Source organism: Corvus cornix, chromosome 2 (genome assembly GCF_000738735.6).
Source record: "Corvus cornix cornix isolate S_Up_H32 chromosome 2, ASM73873v5, whole genome shotgun sequence".
Taxonomy (NCBI): domain Eukaryota; kingdom Metazoa; phylum Chordata; class Aves; order Passeriformes; family Corvidae; genus Corvus; species Corvus cornix.
Genome location: NC_046333.1, coordinates 18,179,259 through 18,191,783, shown reverse-complemented (window position 1 = coordinate 18,191,783; position 12,525 = coordinate 18,179,259). Strand labels below are relative to the sequence as shown.

At 37.3% G+C, this 12,525-nt stretch overlaps 1 protein-coding gene across 5 annotated transcripts in view; it reads left to right on the top strand.

Annotated features, from left to right (window-relative positions):
- The window catches only part of SPAG6 (sperm associated antigen 6), a 51,983-nt gene that overhangs the window by 21,449 nt on the left and 18,009 nt on the right, over positions 1–12,525 (top strand). For 3 of the 5 annotated variants that reach the window (XM_039549371.1, XM_039549369.1, XM_039549370.1), the window contains 6 exons: positions 49–254; positions 1,110–1,283; positions 3,609–3,761; positions 6,077–6,268; positions 7,482–7,598; positions 10,353–10,498. In XM_039549371.1, coding sequence (XP_039405305.1) covers positions 49–254; positions 1,110–1,283; positions 3,609–3,761; positions 6,077–6,268; positions 7,482–7,598; positions 10,353–10,498 — 988 coding nt within the window. Of the gene's footprint in view, positions 1–48; positions 255–1,109; positions 1,284–3,608; positions 3,762–6,076; positions 6,269–7,481; positions 7,599–8,967; positions 10,307–10,352; positions 10,499–12,525 lie in introns of those variants that run through there. The other 2 variants (XM_039549373.1, XM_039549372.1) reach the window with 2 other exon arrangements.

Here is a 12,525-nt window from a genome sequence, read left to right as displayed (position 1 = left end):
AAGGGTCAGTCACCCATACTCACTTAATTACTTTCCTTGGACCTACAGAACTGTCACAAGCTGTGGTGGATGCAGGCGCTGTTCCTCTTTTAGTGCTCTGTATCCAGGAGCCAGAAATTGCTTTGAAAAGGATTGCTGCTTCAACTCTCAGTGATATTTCAAAGCATTCTCCAGAGTTAGCACAGACAGTAGTGGATGCAGGAGCTATCGCTCACTTAGCTCAGATGATCCCGAACCCTGATGCTAAACTGAAGGTACATTTAACTTTTTTTTATCTCCATTATACCAGTCATTACTTGAGATTGAATCAAAGACACAGATGTGCATATTTATTTAGAAGCTCTGGGTTTGGGTGTTAACAAAATGTAACTATGTAGTTAGTGACAAAGAGTTCTGAACATATTTACAAATTTAGCTACTCGTTATAAACTGCAGCTCTATGAGGAACAGCTAAACTAATCTTTAAAGTGAATAGTATGGGTTTTTTTAAGAAATATGTAGTATATGAAGAATGCAACAGATACTTTCAATAGATAAAATTGGCACATTTCAGTTACAAAAAAGGTTTTGCATACTAAAGATTATACAATAAGCCTGTTAATAGTGAACTTATTATTGTTTTAGAATGTACTATCTGATGTGAATAGCTGTTGTCAAAGGTTTAATCACTAGCGTTTAATTGACAAAAAAATTGTTTCTTGTAAGTTTTCTGTCTTGCTCTAACAAACAGAAGACAACATAAAAATGCCACAAAAATTTCTTAATATAAGATCTGACAGATCCAATTTATGCAAATAAAAATACTTTCTATAGATTTTACTAAATTTTAAATTACAGTTTTAAATGGTGTGTTTTTATTGGTTTGTATTTTTTAATACATACAAGCTTGAATGGGGTAAAACAAAAGAGAAACTTTTATTCAGGAACCAGCGAATGTTCTATGCCATTATATTTGTCCATGAATTGACTCAGTGAATTGTGAAATAGCTGTAATTGTTTTCCCTATCCTTCTTTGTTTTCCTTGATGCAATAGATTTTTGTGTGCAGGGGGAGTGTGTGTTGTGGGATGTTTGTATACTATTGATTTTATAACAATTTTTATTTACTAGCGTCAGGTGCTGTCAGCTCTAAGCCAGATAGCAAAGCATTCAGTGGATCTTGCAGAGTTGGTGGTTGAAGCAGAAATTTTCCCAGTTGTGCTCACATGCCTGAAGGATTCAGATGAATATGTCAAGAAAAATGGTGCGACTTTAATTAGAGAGATAGCAAAGCATACGCCTGAGGTAAAACCTTGAAAATGCAAATACAAGGTCATATCATTAGATTTTACACTTTAAATAAAATACAAGATTATTCTGTCATTTGCTTTTCGAAAGGGAGGGCAAATAGCTGTTTGGCATGTTCATTGGAAAATATGGAAATGCTTGCTGATATTATGAGATGTGTATTGAATATGAATTGGGTTAGGAAACTGGGAGTCATAAAATGTATACCTAGCTACTTCATTCTATGAGATATCAGCACAGAGGGGGAGTTCTAGGCTGACAGTACTGTCAGTCCTAGATATTAAAAATCTTATGAGAAAAGCCTCACAGAAGTCATGATACCAGCTAATAAATTGCAAGATCATGCTTTAACAATAATAGATGGTGTGTGTCTTTTTAAAAATCTTCAGGGGTACTGGGATCACGTTTTAATTATTTTTCCAATGACAGCGCAGGTCAAAAATTCTCTTTATTTATTATTAACTTGATGGTAACTTGAGTTTGTAATTTGAGCATTTAGAGTGTTTTTGCCTATAGGAAGGTGGGGATGTTTGGCAAAGCCAATACAAAATAAATAGGAAAACCGTATGATTATAACTATGTTAATCTGCCAGACCACAGAGATAATTAAAAGGCTCTTAATATGACTTTGGAATGAAATATAAGCCGTGTATTTGTGGAACACACTAATGCTGAGCATAGTCATTTCAAAATCATGGTACTAACTTAACAACTGAGTAAACATGAATGTTGTGCAGTTTTTTCAGCCTGCCACTCTTTAAACTGGTGATAAAAGTTTACAGTCTTGGCACATTTCCTGCTTTCTCTCTGTACCTCATGGGCAATGCAACTTCACTTCCTCAAAGAAGTGAAGAAATTATCATTATCAAAGGGCGCCCTAGAGTCAGAAGCCAGAGAGGTAAAGTCAGAAGAGCTGCTAGCACCAGATCCTCCATGCAAGAGGAACTGGCCGTGCTAGCAGCTCTCCGAAGGAGCAGTAGGAAGGATCTTGGTGACTCCCAATGGAAGGTCACAGTCCGTGTCTGACTTCAGAGTGACAGAGATGACTGTCCATCTCTGGGCAGCTCTATTCAAGCAATACGTGTTGCAGCGGAGACAGGCTGGCAAATGATATTTCTAGAGGACTTGGCTGTCAGTTGAGACTCATGGCTTCTCAATCTTGGCTCTCTATCTGCAAATGCAGTAAAATTCCCGTGAAGGTCAGCATCAGAGGGACTTAGAGCGAGCACTGAGGGATGCGGCAGGAGCTCTGCACATGCAGGTGCACATGGCTGTGTCCGGACGTAGGACTTGGTTGCCACGGGCTGTAATTCACAATCATGTGAACAGATTTTCCTAAGTAATAACTGAAAATTTAATCTGGCTGTTTCATGAAGAAAACAATCCCCTTTTAAAGGCTCTAAGACAAAGGTGGATTTCATATTTATAGAAATCAACTGGATTGGGAATTCACGTGCCTCAGTTTTGTTAATTTAATTTTGACTTTTAAGAACATGTACCTTTTGCTTTGGAATCTGTAGGGAGAATGGGATATACCTAAAAATGTGGAAGAAAATAATAATAATACTAAGAAATAATTTTAATTTCTATGCATTATTGATATCATACATATTCTACTGCTGTCCCTCAACTGACGTGAGAAGTTTCCTTTTGGAAAAAACCCATGTTGCATAGCTTACAAGCATGGCTGTGTAATTTGGCATTCTGGGGCAGACTCCATTGCCCATCAAGTGTGTTTCCTAGACACTTCCCTCAGAGCATGCTAACATGGCGGAGTGGTGCAGCCCAAGTCGGTTTTGCACATCCAGAATAGTTGTCCTTGGCTTCATGCCTCAGTGTGAGGATCCACAAAGGATTTTATGTCACAGAGGTAATTTAGAATGCAGGTAAGAGGAGGAATGGGCCTTTCCCTCTGTTCCTGCACAGAACATAGGATGTTAGCTTGGGAATGAGGGAGCACTAGGATGAAACAGTATCTGGCTCAGTAGGTGCATCTTCAAGATCATTTTTGATAGGCTGTCATTTGCACATTCTCTGGCGTGTGATGATGGAGTTGAGAATATGTCATTCAATGCTATACAGAATCAAGAGTTCAGAACCCTGATTTCCTTGAAGTAAAGTCATTCAAAAACACAGTGGCAAATTAGCTTCATTCTGAAAACTTCATGCTGCACTTAGTTCCCAACAGTCTGTATGATACATTGCTCTTATTCTATCTTTATTTTGTAAATCAGCAGCGATACATTAAAAGACTACTCTGATGTAGTACTTTATGCCTGTTGATACTTCACAGTATCTAATCTCTTCTGTTTATCTTTTCAGCTTTCACAGCTTATAGTAAATTCAGGCGGAGTTGCTGCTGTGATTGATTGTATTGGCAGCTGCAGAGGGACTGTCAGACTGCCTGGCATCATGACACTTGGTTATGTGGCGGCTCATTCGGAGAACCTGTCAATGGCAGTGATTGTCTCCAAGGTTAGCTATTACTTTGTTGTCTTCGTATGGTTCTTCAGCAGTATTCTGTGGTACAGATACAAATTAACATAGGCAGAGAATGTATTTTGTGACAGGATTATATACTTGCTCTTGATGAATGCACTTTCTCCTCGTATTGCTGCTTGCTATGAGTGAAATTATGTGGTAACCTGATAACAGGGTGTCTTTATGGTGTTGAACCTTTTACAAAATACCCTAGTTGGTATTACAGTGCATGATTTTTCTGTGTTGCAATTGCATGGGTACAGAAAATAAGACACTGAATTTCTGTAGTCTGCTTCCCCTTAAAATGTGTATTTGTGGCTACGTCAAAACCTTTGAAACAACTATGTTTAATGGCATGTTCTTCATTGTACTAGCATGACTCTGCTAGTACTGCTAGAGTATCTTGCGACAGCAGTCTTCAGACTTGAAAAGACCTCAGTTTCTAATGTTAGTGTGGTTTGATTCAGTTATGCAAGTGACATTTCAAATGAGTAAAATTAAACATTTAAACATTTTCAGGTTTAAATAAATTCTGCTGGGCAATGATATTGGAGAGGGAGAATTTGCAACGTTTGTAATAGGTGAAGTTAGTGCCTGGCATAGTAGTCTGATGTGAGTAATGCTAACTAATGACAGAAGGAAGGAAATTATTTCACAAACATTTTTGACCCATTTTCACACTATGTCAGTCATTTAAAATATACTGTATAAGTGGAAACAACAAAACAATATAAACAGAGGAACGGAAGTGTCTTCTAGTAGAAATGCAAGTTGAAAAATGACAGGTGCTACCACATAACGTAATATAGTATGCAAGGAAAGTAGGAGTGATCAAAAAAATGCTCCTCTGTATTTTAAAACTAAAGAAATAGATGCTTTTTTCTTTCCCTCTCTGGAGGCCCTTCTTCTCTGGATGTGTCTGTCTTTCCACTTTCAGGGATGCCTAGAGCAAATACGCTCCTCCTGTTGAGTGTTTTAAGTGGGATGAAACCAGGATTAAGTTCTAGAAGAAGCCCCTAAGTGTTAAATTTTTGAAGAGTAATAGTGATTCCTGTAATAACTGAGTGGAACTGCCATGAGAGCTGCTATAGGGATCTGGGCAAACTTTGATGAAATTAAATATGTTAATGAATGATCCAAAAAGAAATAATAATAAACCTGAATAAACCCAAAACCCATTAAAAAAAACTGCTTCAGAGGAAGCTAAGCTTGTGGAGCAGTTCATAGTGCTGAGGACAGGGCTTGGTAATCTGGAACCATAACCACATGCAGTTAGACGCTGATGATGTTACGATGTAAAGTGATAGCTCCATTCCATGGTACTCTAACCTAGAAAGGATGAATTTTGAACAATGATTTTTGGAATCATACTGGACAAACACTTCATTGTGGTCTTCTGCTGTAATGCAGTGGCAAAAAAACCTGCAACAATTTAGTCCTTTGTGGTATGAAAGAATAGAAGATGAAGCATTATTGGAAAAGAGAAGTTAATCTATCAGTGGTAGTAATATATATAGTTCTACTGTCTGTATTTGAAAAGGCTCTTGGGAAAAAAAACCAAAACAACAAAGCAGAGAACTGTGCAGAAAAGACTAAAGAAGGATTCATGGGATGGAGAAAAAGGTTTTTGGGATAAAGGTGTAGTAGCCTTGCCTTACATAAAGTAGCATGAAATGTTTCCTATTGGAGTGTTTTGGCATAAAATACCAGCTGCTAAGTAGTTGTTGAGAAAGTATAAAGACCCTGAACCAGAACAACTTTAGTAAGAGCTGGATGTGAGATCTCCATCTCTTGATGCCTGCAAATCATGAGTTGAAACCTTTCTGGAAGTGATTGGATTAGTCAAACATAAACTACTGGACTCAAGAAGAGGTTGATAAGTTGAAATTTAGTGCTTTGGGTAATAAGAAAGACTCAGTGATTGAGCCCTTCTGGTCTTAAACTGATTTCATAGAATTATAAGCACAAATTCTTTTATTTTCAGTCTGAGAAATCTGCAACCTTTACTCAGTACAGTCTGAACTATGTTGTGTATTCTTTTTATACCTTAAATTTGCATTTTTTTCAAACTGCCTTCTGACTTACAACATTGAATCTGTTTCTCTTTAACTGTATCTATTAAGATTTATTAAAAATTCTTGCTAATCATGATGATGTAAAAATATGACGCTGCTAGCATGCATTCTCTTACAGCTTTTTTAAGAAGAAGGGTGTAAATAAAGAAACATTTTCTAACTATCTGTATCTGCTTCGCATTGTCATTCCCTGGTCTACATTTGTAAAGGTTGTGCTTTTGATTAATGCTACAGGGAATACCACCACTATGTGTCTGCTTGATAGAAGAACATGAAGATCATATTAAGGCAGCAGCTGCTTGGGCCTTGGGACAGATTGGAAGACATACTGCTGAGCATGCACGTCATGTTGCAGTAGCAAACGTGCTGCCCACACTGCTTGATATCTATGTGGACACACGCAGCTCAGAAGATCTTAAAATGAAAGCAAGTATATTTGTAGTATTTGCAGTATGGTATATTAATTGTAATCAAGAGGTTTAAGTGCTTAAAAACGACTAAATTATATGTGTTTTTATTGATGCTCACCAAGTCACAGCTTTCCTGGGTGCAGGGTGTCTGAAGGCTGTGTCATTTATTAGGGGACTGGCTGGTCCTAATGCATGTGCATATGGTGTATACCCAATCATATGCTATAGCCACCGCAGTCTAATTCCTTATTTTTTTCCCAGTTTAGATCAGAGTTGCATAGACCCATAAATGCTGTAATTTCTTGTGACTCGTTTCTAATTATCTACTTCTTTTTTTGCAAGTATAAGCTCTTGTAGAAAATATTATAGTCCTTTTAGAAATTTTGCTTACATTTTTATTATTGTAATAAAACTGTAACAGCTAATCAAGGCTCTGCTCTTTAAAACATGCAACTGCCCATGTTTAGGGCCTTTCCTTGTGTGGGAGCTAGTGGAGTTGCAGTTTAGTAAAGTGTGCTTTTGAGCAACAGTAAGTGAACCAGCTGAAGAGTGTAATAGGACAGGATATGATCTCCCATGTTGCATTATGCTTCTGCACATTCCACTGAAATATCACATTCCAGATCTGTAAAGTAACTTTCATATAGTAATTTCTAGTGGTCCCAAAAATATTGAAGCCAAATTAGCTGTACCTGTAATCTTGTTCAAGAAGGTCACTACTGCTTGTATCGATCAACATTGAGTTTGTTTTCAGAAATATGCAGCAATGCACAATTGTTTCACTCTCTCTTTTCCCCCCTGCCTGGACAGTACTGCACTTTGCTATCCCAGACCAGCAGCCTCTCCTAGTAAGCCACTTCTAGAATACAATCTTTTAAAATGTGTTTTGATTTAACTTTCTTATTATATTAGAGTACTTCAATTTACCTAAAGGGTCTACTCCAGCTCATTATAGTCAAAGGAAAATTGCCATTACTTTGACTGTAGATAACACAATAAGAATATAATGCACTGTAGGTTTTGAGGTTTAATAAATCTAAGTAGAAAATTGATTCTTCATTAAGTGACCTGATAGATACCATAGTTTCTATTCAGAAATTGCTCATTGAAAATTCTGATCAATTTGCTTTTTTGATCAGACTTCAGTGATATATATATATATATATATATGAATTCTTGTTGTTTTCATTGATGTCTTACTAGAGAAATTTTATTTTGCATTTCAATAGACTAAGAAAGCCTTAAAGAACATTCTTCAGAAATGCACGTATCTTCCAGCACTTGAACCATTGCTTCATGAGGCTCCTCCCAATATTATGAAGCATATTATTGGGCAGTTTAGTAAGGTAAGAAAAGGCGCTGCTTGGTGTGTAATTTGTTAGTTGTTTCCCATTTAGCAAGGAAGCTATCTTTCCAAAGAAGAAGTCGCTCTAAAGGTGTTATTGTTTTCTCAGGGTGCTCAAGCATCCTCTTCAAAAGCAGTTTGGATCCTGTTCTTTTGTCTGATACAGCTGGATACTGTTTCATTTGGAATCTGTTATAATTCATCCTAAGACTGGAAAAACAGTTTCTTAAAAGCAAGGTGTTTTTTTCTTCCTTGCCTCTTGAGATTAAGTGGAATATTAACTCATGTGCAAATATTTTCGCTGAGCCAATGTATCACATAAATCCCAGTCACATCTGTTTTAGATAAAGTACAAGCTGTCTGTACAGGAGTGACTTAAGTCAGGTATTTTACAATAATATAAAGGCTTCATTCTTTTTATCCCGATTAATTTTCAGTCTCAAGCAAGTGTAAAAATTCCAAATCTTTTCTCATCCCTCTCAAAGTTTTGAAAGTTAGTTGTTAATTACATTGTTGATTTGAACACAGCATGTAAAAGTGATACAATTTAATAAAAATATTTAAAATTTGTAAGTAATTGCTAACTAATTGGGACATCTGCAGTGTCTGTCATGTTCAGCATGTGTTGGGAATCCTGTTCAACTATGGACTGTTTTGTGCAATACTCTGCAGTGTAACCTGTTAGCAGGGTATACCAAGTTCCATTGGTGAGATGTTCTTTGTGGAAATGGCCAAATAAAACACTCTTGATACTCAGTTCTGATTATGACAGATCTGGAAGCCCTGCTGTTGGTAGTGCAGATTCCTGATTATGTTGCCACAGTTGAATTTGTTCTGTCTTATTGCTAATTCTGTACAAAGAGTGGAGATTTGCACAGAATCCAATCCGTTTTGCTTCTCCATGCTAACTGGAGCTATTAATGAGCCAAGTGCATAGCAATTGGTTACCCAGGGTATATTTGAATATTGCTTGCTATTGAAATGGCTTTATGCCCTTCATATTAGCTGATATTTTGTTTTGTTTTGTTTTTCTCCTTTGCCTATATGTTATTGAACTATACTTGTCTGGCATTTGCTCTTCTGAAGTATACTTTTAAAATGAAGTTCTCTGTAGTAAAAGCATTTTTCTTTCCTGTACCATAGCTTGGGAATTTCCTATTCTTAGAGCTGTGGTCTATTACTTCTGAGGGCTTATTTATAGCACAGTAAAAGCCTTATTTCCAAGCTGTGCTTCAAAATGGGGTGCTATTTGTTTTTCATGCTGGACTGTGCATTTTAGCATTAGCATTTTCAGGATTTGTGCAATTCTGTGCTGTCTCAGGTTGGACTAGGGGAAGGGACTGTGTCTCAGAGGTGCTCTCTCTCTTTAGGGCCCCTTCCAATAGAGTTTTCTGCTGTCTTATCCAGCCTGGAAGTCACAGTGTGGAGGAGGAAGGCAGGGAAAGGGCCATATCCTGTCTCCTTGCTAGTTTCTTCTTGGCAGTTCTTGTTGTGGGAGATATGTGAAAACAGACGTCTGTTCAGTTCCCACAACAAAAAGATCACAGTTGCTCCTGACACTTCTGTGGAGTATATAATAGAGAGAAATCTCTGTGCTCTCCTGCTTTTTCTTTACCTGTCTGTTGATTTTGTACAGCCTAGAGGGACCACAGAAATGAAGGTTGTTTGCCTGTATGCATGGAAGAAATCTTGTTCTTTTTCTTCATCCTTTTAGGCACTCCCTTCCTCATTTGAGGCTCTTGTTTTACACTGAAATACAGTCACACTTATGGCTTAAAGTCTGACCAGTGTGGAAGCTTACAAAATGCTTTTGCCTTCATAATCTGTAAATCTCAGAGTTGGTTTTAAATGCATCTGGTTTTGCTGTAGATGCAGCTGACATCTTGCATTATCTTTCCGTCTTTCTCTATCTCTCTCTCTCTCTCTTTTTTTTTTGAATAATATTGCAGCCCTATGGGCCTATGGACTACATGCTGTCATTCTCGCTTGCCTGGCCCAGCCCCCGCCTCCCTCCCTTCATCCCTCCCTCTCTCCCTCCCTCCAGTCCTCTGGACAGAGCTGCGTATTGGCATCACTCAGGGAGCACAGAATGTTATTGTCTGATCATTTCTGCTTCTCATCCCCTTTGGCTGCAGAAACTTCACATTTTTGCTTTGTGTGTGTGTTTGTAAAAGGCTTCCATGGCTACAGTGTGTTAAAGGATTTTAATATCTAGAAATTTAATAGTAGCATGTAATGCTTCAAGGCTGTATTGTTCACTTGCAACAATTCTCAGTATTGTTTTCATGCACTAATCTATACTAGATCATTATAATGATATAAAATTCAGCTCTACAATTAAACTATGGGAACTGACATAAAAGACCTGAATAACTTGGTTTAAGTGGAACAGATGCTGTTGTTATTCCATGTTAGTGTTCTGTTTTTATTATCTATTTATTCTCCACAATCTTATTGTCACTGTAGGAATAATACAAGAAATATTATTTATGTAAGGATAAATATTAAATTCATTATTTTATGTATGTTATGTTTTAAAGTACATGTTAAATTATGTTGTTATCATAAAGGGCTGGTTTATGGTTTTTTTCCCTATACAATGGGGTGTTACAATACAGTTGTCATTACAGATTTTGTTTCTCTGATTTTCCATTTTATCTGTCCTCTGAATTAAAAACAAATAAGCAGTATTTGAATCTAGTGGCATACAGATTCCTTCAAACGAATTTTTTTTAATGTACTATTCTGTGTGTAGGTGTTACCACATGACAGTAAAGCACGTCGTCTCTTTGTAACAACTGGTGGACTTAAAAAGGTTCAGGAAATAAAAGCAGAACCTGGGTCACTTCTTCAGGAATATATCAACACTATTAACAATTGCTATCCAGAGGAAATAGTAAGGTAGGGAAAATGAAATCTAAAGAATTCCTATTTATAACATTGTTAGATGTTTTTCACAGGAACAACACAAAGGAAGGATTTAAAATAGTAATTTAACTCCTCTGTGAATTTTGGTTTTAATAAAACCAAAGCATAACATTTGGTTAATTGCCCCAGTGGTTACACAACCTTTGGACACATTAGAACACTTTCTCTTTTTGTATTTGGAATCAAATTTCTTTGTCTGTAGACAAAGCCCAAATAATCAGGCTCTTGCAGGAAAGTGTGAAGAAAAGTCAGTCCTGCACTGCCCAGATGGACTCTGAGTCTTCAGTACAACCACTCATATTTATGAATGTCTGTGGGAAATTTAGTTTATTTTGGTAACTTATTTGTGGATTACTTAGGCTCCAAAATACAGGTATTGGTGAATCTTTGGTTGCATCCTTGACTTTCCTAATAACGTGTCTGAACTAGTGTATTCAGAGGCTCCTTTGAAACTTCCTCTGATGTACAGAGGGTCCAGTGGCTCTCCTGCACAGTTGGTCTGCCCACAGCTGCCCTTCCTCCCTGAGCCTCATCATGAGGCTTAAGTGTTATATAAAAGGACCATACACCAGCTGTCTGCACCAAGTTGAACTTTGCCCTTAATGAATACAGAAACACTATTAAATAGCTTACAGTCAAAATGTCACCATCCTAAATTGTAATAATGAGAGAAATGCCCTCCTAGATTCTAGATATCCATTTACCAGTCCTTCACTCCATCAACACATCAGAAGGATGTTGTACTCATGTACTCCCTCTACAGGCTCTGAAAATCTGCATCATCAATTTTAATTATAGCAGCAGAGTTCTTCAGCCAATAGTAGCTACAAACTAAGTCACACAAAATGTAGCCCTGTTTGTCTCCACAAAGAAAAGCCAGTGGCTGTCAAATGGGTAGAAGCAAAGTCAAAGAAAATTTATTCTGCAGCTAGTACTTCAGAGGGAAAGAGGACGTTTGCTTATGCCTTTCTGGATATTAATTCTGTTTCTTTGTTATAGCTATTTTTTCACCCCTGTAAATGAAAAAAGGTTGCTCATCTAGCCTAGGATGTAATAAAGAAAAAGGCCCCTTTGAGCATCTCCTGCTTGCCTGTCTGTGCTACTGCCTGATGTTGGTTGTGCTGCCTGAGGCACAGCAGCTGTGATAGAATCCAGCTCTGGGTTTTTCCTGGAGACCTGTTATTTTAGTCTGTTTGTGGGCTGAATACAGTAATACATTGGAAAGTTAGCTTTACAATCAGAGAAGTAATGTGAGGTTTAAAAAGAGTTGAATTATGCAGAAATTATCATGAAAATGAAAATCAACAAGATAAATGGATCTTCCTTTAAGGGAAAGCATTGGGGATTTTTTTTTAGTATATTTTAGGCCTACATTACATGGAGCTGTGTTCCTCTCTCTTTATAGTTGAAGCTTTCAGGGCTCAGAAGTGGCAATCTACGTGCCTGCAAAACAAGAAATATACTGAGATGTATCTTTTTAGAATAATACGGTATTAAATTTCAGATATCCTTTAACCTGTAAAACAAGAACTAAATTCAGCTTTGATGCTTGCATATTGGATGCATGTAGTTGGTCTATTGTGGAAAACCAGTTGAATAACAGCAGGACAATAATTGCACCATAGAGTCCTACTCTAATGAGAACTTCTGGATAATGTCCATCCTTGAGTGGCATTAGAGAGAGAAGGTCACCATGACAATTTTTTTTGGTCCAGAATCAGTGTCCCTCACACGGATTTAGACTGCACGTGAGTTTTGGGGTGTGTGCTTATGTCTGACAAACAGCAGTGAACTATTGTCATTTGGCAGCCCACAGTTCTGTGTAAACTCATGCTTTTTTATTAAAGGCCATAATTTCAAAAGAACCCAACATCTACATTTCTTAGTAAAGACAGTGCTTATGGCAGCTGAAGCTGAACCTGTCTAAAATGTAGCCACTTACCTCCATGCCCTAAAAGAAGCTAAATATATTTTTAAAAACCTGACTTCCAAGTATAAAT